This window comes from Cylas formicarius, unplaced genomic scaffold (genome assembly GCF_029955315.1).
Source record: "Cylas formicarius isolate icCylForm1 unplaced genomic scaffold, icCylForm1.1 PGA_scaffold_6__28_contigs__length_40554024, whole genome shotgun sequence".
In the NCBI taxonomy this organism is placed as follows: domain Eukaryota; kingdom Metazoa; phylum Arthropoda; class Insecta; order Coleoptera; family Brentidae; genus Cylas; species Cylas formicarius.
This window is the reverse complement of record NW_026844347.1, coordinates 7,664,335-7,672,875: the sequence shown is the minus strand read 5'-3', so window position 1 is coordinate 7,672,875 and position 8,541 is coordinate 7,664,335. Positions and strand designations below refer to the sequence as shown.

Below are 8,541 nucleotides of genomic sequence, written 5' to 3'. Positions count from 1 at the left end.
ACTGTAAGAGCTAAGTTTACTAATGTATTGACTAATTTTTTAAAACAACCGGCAAAGCGTAGCTATATAGACATTTTGTTAAAAAAGACAAAAAAATTTTTTAAGGATCACGCTGAGTTGGTCGTTTCTAGGGCCGATAAAGGGAATGTGACAGTTATTATGTCTAAAGATACATACATTCAAAAATCAAACGAAATTCTGATGGATCGGACCTATTACGAGCGTCTCAGATGTGATCCTACATCTACTTACCAACAAAAAGCTAACAAACTTGTCAAATCATTAAAAGATCAAAAACAATTAACAAATGAGGTAGCCAAAACTTTAAATATATATAATCAAACTTGTCCTAAATTTTATGGCTTACCCAAAATACATAAACCCCAATTGTCCTTAAGACCGATAATTTCATCAATTAATGCTCCGAACAGTAAACTGGCTTCATTGTTGACTCAGGTTTTAACCAAAGCATATAATAAGAATAATGATTATTTCACAGGTGATTCATTTGAGTTTTCTTCATTTATCAATGACAAACAATTACCTAATAAGTATGTTCTTGTGAGCTTGGATGTCGTCTCTTTATTTAGTAATATTCCATATAATTTGGTAGAAAAAAGTATAAAAAAACATTGGAACAGAATTAGAAACCACACTGATTTGTCACAAATTAGTTTCCTAAAGATACTTCAGTTTGTATTTGATACAACGTATTTTAGATTTAACAATGAATTTTACAAACAAAAATTAGGTACACCGATGGGTGCCATCATTTCTCCAATATTAGCTCAATACGTTATGGATGACCTACTTGAGGTGTGCGTAGATAAGCTGTCGTTTCAGTTACCATTTCTGAAAAAATATGTGGATGATATAATTACTTCCATACCTGAAAGTTGCGTGAGGGAAACTCTCACAGTGTTTAACAGCTATGATGCACACATACAATTTACAGTAGAGGAGGAAATTGATAAAAGCGTACCATTTCTGGACACTAAAGTGATCCGGAACAACGATAACAAAATTATATTAGATTGGTACATAAAACCGACCAGTTCGGGGAGATATATGAATTTCCACTCTTACCATACAACGAAAACAAAAATAAATTTGGTCATAGCATTAAAGACACGAATAGAGAGGATTTCTCACCCATCACTAAGACAAAAAAATCTTAATAAGCTTTACGACATGCTGATTAACAACTCATACCCAAGTAGGTTAACTAAAAAATTGTTATATAGCACGACCCCACTAAGAGCTCCAAACCCGCGGAACACGGTCGTCCACTCAGATAGCCCAGAAATGGACGATCTGAGATGTTTTTATTTTTCATTGCCATACATTAAAGAATTAACGACCACACTCACAAAAATTCTGAGAGCACAAACAAATATTAAGATAGCATATAAACAAACAAAAACATTGGGGAGTGTCTTTAGCAAACTAAAAGATAAGGATGAGGTACAAAAGAATTCAGAAGTAATTTATAGCATCCCCTGTAATCAGTGTGATCAGGTATACATAGGACAGACATCGCGAGTACTTAAGGATAGAATTACGTCACACAAGAGTGATTGCAGACTCAATAAGAACACCTGTTCATTAGCAACACACTCTAACCAAATGGATCACGATGTTAACTTTGTTGAAACAAAAATTCTCCATAAAGAAAGCAACTACAACAAAAGAGCAATTTTGGAAATGGTGGAGATCTTCTTGGAACCGAAATCGGTCAATAAAAGATCTGACATTGATGGCCTCAGTGTGATCTACTCTAATGTCTTAACTTTACAACCAACCGTCAATCGAATTGCGTTTGCTGATAATAGTGTCGTCACAATGTAATTATAATTTAGAAAAATAGTCCCAAGCCTCTATACATTAGGTGCCTTGTAAACAAAAAGGAGGTAACAAAAGGAAAAAAAGAAGGGAAAAAAACTGGACGGCTGGCGGTAGTCATATTAATAAAACCTTTCCATCATTTGCGTTTTGCGTTTGAAGTAAAATTCGTTTAAATAAAATGTAACAACAATTTCGTCTAGATGGCTGCCCTCGGTTATAATAATTAACGGTCGTATTTGATTCTTTCTGTTATCCGGATGAGTTTGGTGTTGGCCTATAATGGCACTGTAGCAGTAAGTACTTTAACTAGAAGACTTTAGTATTAAATAACTAAGAGCCGCTTTCATATTGTAGCCCCTGAAGAAGAAAATAAACATTTTCGAAAGCTTGGTGTAGCACAAAAGCCTTTTATTTGAGCCCTCATCAGGACCGATACCCCAATTAACTAAAATTTGTTGTTCAACTAGCCGGTCACGACTACTGTTTTGTGTATTTTACAGGAATGGGGTTTTTCCAATCAATAAAAGCTCGATATGGAAACGAAGCAGTTTCACTACTCAAACAATGGGCCAGGCTCGGCAGCAAACTATCATCGTTTGGAAACAGGAAGATATTCTTACTCAAATGCAGACAGACAGGGATCATACCGAGACACATTACAGACGGGACCAGAAATTTGGGCATGCTTTTGGATTTGACCGATGGACATATGGGGGACCGCATTCGGGATTTCAATACCAGGTTGAATAACAAATTAATTAATTTAGAAATATCACTCACTATTTCAACTATCAATCGTATAGAAAAATCACTCAAACAAGTAAGAGAGAAAGTTTTGACATTGATTCCGGGGGATGTTGTTGACGAATTTGGTAAAAGACAACAAGGGTCATGTGATAAAAAATTCAAAACCATCAAAAAAAAGAACATAAACAAATTTCAAAACTTGAAGTCGCAACAGCATCACTTAACAATCAAAACACAAGATAATTGGGTTAAGAATATTTCAGAGGTTGAGGTCCCGGATGATGTCTTGAGGTTTCTCTCTTTAGGTTCGAAATTTTCCGTGCCACCAAGATGCAATGAAATCTCAGTCAAACGTTTAATTGCTGATGTAGAAACTATAATTAAAGTTGTACCAGAGAACGCAAAAAATACTGTAAGAGCTAAGTTTACTAATGTATTGACTAATTTTTTAAAACAACCGGCAAAGCGTAGCTATATAGACATTTTGTTAAAAAAGACAAAAAAATTTTTTAAGGATCACGCTGAGTTGGTCGTTTCTAGGGCCGATAAAGGGAATGTGACAGTTATTATGTCTAAAGATACATACATTCAAAAATCAAACGAAATTCTGATGGATCGGACCTATTACGAGCGTCTCAGATGTGATCCTACATCTACTTACCAACAAAAAGCTAACAAACTTGTCAAATCATTAAAAGATCAAAAACAATTAACAAATGAGGTAGCCAAAACTTTAAATATATATAATCAAACTTGTCCTAAATTTTATGGCTTACCCAAAATACATAAACCCCAATTGTCCTTAAGACCGATAATTTCATCAATTAATGCTCCGAACAGTAAACTGGCTTCATTGTTGACTCAGGTTTTAACCAAAGCATATAATAAGAATAATGATTATTTCACAGGTGATTCATTTGAGTTTTCTTCATTTATCAATGACAAACAATTACCTAATAAGTATGTTCTTGTGAGCTTGGATGTCGTCTCTTTATTTAGTAATATTCCATATAATTTGGTAGAAAAAAGTATAAAAAAACATTGGAACAGAATTAGAAACCACACTGATTTGTCACAAATTAGTTTCCTAAAGATACTTCAGTTTGTATTTGATACAACGTATTTTAGATTTAACAATGAATTTTACAAACAAAAATTAGGTACACCGATGGGTGCCATCATTTCTCCAATATTAGCTCAATACGTTATGGATGACCTACTTGAGGTGTGCGTAGATAAGCTGTCGTTTCAGTTACCATTTCTGAAAAAATATGTGGATGATATAATTACTTCCATACCTGAAAGTTGCGTGAGGGAAACTCTCACAGTGTTTAACAGCTATGATGCACACATACAATTTACAGTAGAGGAGGAAATTGATAAAAGCGTACCATTTCTGGACACTAAAGTGATCCGGAACAACGATAACAAAATTATATTAGATTGGTACATAAAACCGACCAGTTCGGGGAGATATATGAATTTCCACTCTTACCATACAACGAAAACAAAAATAAATTTGGTCATAGCATTAAAGACACGAATAGAGAGGATTTCTCACCCATCACTAAGACAAAAAAATCTTAATAAGCTTTACGACATGCTGATTAACAACTCATACCCAAGTAGGTTAACTAAAAAATTGTTATATAGCACGACCCCACTAAGAGCTCCAAACCCGCGGAACACGGTCGTCCACTCAGATAGCCCAGAAATGGACGATCTGAGATGTTTTTATTTTTCATTGCCATACATTAAAGAATTAACGACCACACTCACAAAAATTCTGAGAGCACAAACAAATATTAAGATAGCATATAAACAAACAAAAACATTGGGGAGTGTCTTTAGCAAACTAAAAGATAAGGATGAGGTACAAAAGAATTCAGAAGTAATTTATAGCATCCCCTGTAATCAGTGTGATCAGGTATACATAGGACAGACATCGCGAGTACTTAAGGATAGAATTACGTCACACAAGAGTGATTGCAGACTCAATAAGAACACCTGTTCATTAGCAACACACTCTAACCAAATGGATCACGATGTTAACTTTGTTGAAACAAAAATTCTCCATAAAGAAAGCAACTACAACAAAAGAGCAATTTTGGAAATGGTGGAGATCTTCTTGGAACCGAAATCGGTCAATAAAAGATCTGACATTGATGGCCTCAGTGTGATCTACTCTAATGTCTTAACTTTACAACCAACCGTCAATCGAATTGCGTTTGCTGATAATAGTGTCGTCACAATGTAATTATAATTTAGAAAAATAGTCCCAAGCCTCTATACATTAGGTGCCTTGTAAACAAAAAGGAGGTAACAAAAGGAAAAAAAGAAGGGAAAAAAACTGGACGGCTGGCGGTAGTCATATTAATAAAACCTTTCCATCATTTGCGTTTTGCGTTTGAAGTAAAATTCGTTTAAATAAAATGTAACAACAATTTCGTCTAGATGGCTGCCCTCGGTTATAATAATTAACGGTCGTATTTGATTCTTTCTGTTATCCGGATGAGTTTGGTGTTGGCCTATAATGGCACTGTAGCAGTAAGTACTTTAACTAGAAGACTTTAGTATTAAATAACTAAGAGCCGCTTTCATATTGTAGCCCCTGAAGAAGAAAATAAACATTTTCGAAAGCTTGGTGTAGCACAAAAGCCTTTTATTTGAGCCCTCATCAGGACCGATACCCCAATTAACTAAAATTTGTTGTTCAACTAGCCGGTCACGACTACTGTTTTGTGTATTTTACAGGAATGGGGTTTTTCCAATCAATAAAAGCTCGATATGGAAACGAAGCAGTTTCACTACTCAAACAATGGGCCAGGCTCGGCAGCAAACTATCATCGTTTGGAAACAGGAAGATATTCTTACTCAAATGCAGACAGACAGGGATCATACCGAGACACATTACAGACGGGACCAGAAATTTGGGCATGCTTTTGGATTTGACCGATGGACATATGGGGGACCGCATTCGGGATTTCAATACCAGGTTGAATAACAAATTAATTAATTTAGAAATATCACTCACTATTTCAACTATCAATCGTATAGAAAAATCACTCAAACAAGTAAGAGAGAAAGTTTTGACATTGATTCCGGGGGATGTTGTTGACGAATTTGGTAAAAGACAACAAGGGTCATGTGATAAAAAATTCAAAACCATCAAAAAAAAGAACATAAACAAATTTCAAAACTTGAAGTCGCAACAGCATCACTTAACAATCAAAACACAAGATAATTGGGTTAAGAATATTTCAGAGGTTGAGGTCCCGGATGATGTCTTGAGGTTTCTCTCTTTAGGTTCGAAATTTTCCGTGCCACCAAGATGCAATGAAATCTCAGTCAAACGTTTAATTGCTGATGTAGAAACTATAATTAAAGTTGTACCAGAGAACGCAAAAAATACTGTAAGAGCTAAGTTTACTAATGTATTGACTAATTTTTTAAAACAACCGGCAAAGCGTAGCTATATAGACATTTTGTTAAAAAAGACAAAAAAATTTTTTAAGGATCACGCTGAGTTGGTCGTTTCTAGGGCCGATAAAGGGAATGTGACAGTTATTATGTCTAAAGATACATACATTCAAAAATCAAACGAAATTCTGATGGATCGGACCTATTACGAGCGTCTCAGATGTGATCCTACATCTACTTACCAACAAAAAGCTAACAAACTTGTCAAATCATTAAAAGATCAAAAACAATTAACAAATGAGGTAGCCAAAACTTTAAATATATATAATCAAACTTGTCCTAAATTTTATGGCTTACCCAAAATACATAAACCCCAATTGTCCTTAAGACCGATAATTTCATCAATTAATGCTCCGAACAGTAAACTGGCTTCATTGTTGACTCAGGTTTTAACCAAAGCATATAATAAGAATAATGATTATTTCACAGGTGATTCATTTGAGTTTTCTTCATTTATCAATGACAAACAATTACCTAATAAGTATGTTCTTGTGAGCTTGGATGTCGTCTCTTTATTTAGTAATATTCCATATAATTTGGTAGAAAAAAGTATAAAAAAACATTGGAACAGAATTAGAAACCACACTGATTTGTCACAAATTAGTTTCCTAAAGATACTTCAGTTTGTATTTGATACAACGTATTTTAGATTTAACAATGAATTTTACAAACAAAAATTAGGTACACCGATGGGTGCCATCATTTCTCCAATATTAGCTCAATACGTTATGGATGACCTACTTGAGGTGTGCGTAGATAAGCTGTCGTTTCAGTTACCATTTCTGAAAAAATATGTGGATGATATAATTACTTCCATACCTGAAAGTTGCGTGAGGGAAACTCTCACAGTGTTTAACAGCTATGATGCACACATACAATTTACAGTAGAGGAGGAAATTGATAAAAGCGTACCATTTCTGGACACTAAAGTGATCCGGAACAACGATAACAAAATTATATTAGATTGGTACATAAAACCGACCAGTTCGGGGAGATATATGAATTTCCACTCTTACCATACAACGAAAACAAAAATAAATTTGGTCATAGCATTAAAGACACGAATAGAGAGGATTTCTCACCCATCACTAAGACAAAAAAATCTTAATAAGCTTTACGACATGCTGATTAACAACTCATACCCAAGTAGGTTAACTAAAAAATTGTTATATAGCACGACCCCACTAAGAGCTCCAAACCCGCGGAACACGGTCGTCCACTCAGATAGCCCAGAAATGGACGATCTGAGATGTTTTTATTTTTCATTGCCATACATTAAAGAATTAACGACCACACTCACAAAAATTCTGAGAGCACAAACAAATATTAAGATAGCATATAAACAAACAAAAACATTGGGGAGTGTCTTTAGCAAACTAAAAGATAAGGATGAGGTACAAAAGAATTCAGAAGTAATTTATAGCATCCCCTGTAATCAGTGTGATCAGGTATACATAGGACAGACATCGCGAGTACTTAAGGATAGAATTACGTCACACAAGAGTGATTGCAGACTCAATAAGAACACCTGTTCATTAGCAACACACTCTAACCAAATGGATCACGATGTTAACTTTGTTGAAACAAAAATTCTCCATAAAGAAAGCAACTACAACAAAAGAGCAATTTTGGAAATGGTGGAGATCTTCTTGGAACCGAAATCGGTCAATAAAAGATCTGACATTGATGGCCTCAGTGTGATCTACTCTAATGTCTTAACTTTACAACCAACCGTCAATCGAATTGCGTTTGCTGATAATAGTGTCGTCACAATGTAATTATAATTTAGAAAAATAGTCCCAAGCCTCTATACATTAGGTGCCTTGTAAACAAAAAGGAGGTAACAAAAGGAAAAAAAGAAGGGAAAAAAACTGGACGGCTGGCGGTAGTCATATTAATAAAACCTTTCCATCATTTGCGTTTTGCGTTTGAAGTAAAATTCGTTTAAATAAAATGTAACAACAATTTCGTCTAGATGGCTGCCCTCGGTTATAATAATTAACGGTCGTATTTGATTCTTTCTGTTATCCGGATGAGTTTGGTGTTGGCCTATAATGGCACTGTAGCAGTAAGTACTTTAACTAGAAGACTTTAGTATTAAATAACTAAGAGCCGCTTTCATATTGTAGCCCCTGAAGAAGAAAATAAACATTTTCGAAAGCTTGGTGTAGCACAAAAGCCTTTTATTTGAGCCCTCATCAGGACCGATACCCCAATTAACTAAAATTTGTTGTTCAACTAGCCGGTCACGACTACTGTTTTGTGTATTTTACAGGAATGGGGTTTTTCCAATCAATAAAAGCTCGATATGGAAACGAAGCAGTTTCACTACTCAAACAATGGGCCAGGCTCGGCAGCAAACTATCATCGTTTGGAAACAGGAAGATATTCTTACTCAAATGCAGACAGACAGGGATCATACCGAGACACATTACAGACGGGACCAGAAATTTGGGCATGCTTTTGGAT

The 8,541-nt window shown here is 35.0% G+C and overlaps 1 protein-coding gene across 1 annotated transcript; it reads left to right on the top strand.

Annotated features, from left to right (window-relative positions):
* Nucleotides 1-2,406: 2,406 nt before the first annotated feature.
* LOC132703152 (uncharacterized) lies at nt 2,407-8,294 on the top strand. Its single transcript, XM_060672272.1, has 2 exons — nt 2,407-2,586; nt 5,347-8,294. The coding sequence occupies exons 1-2, from the start codon at nt 2,547-2,549 to the stop codon at nt 7,848-7,850; spliced, it is 2,544 nt and encodes an 847-aa protein (XP_060528255.1). The 5' UTR covers nt 2,407-2,546; the 3' UTR covers nt 7,851-8,294.
* Nucleotides 8,295-8,541: the final 247 nt, after the last annotated feature.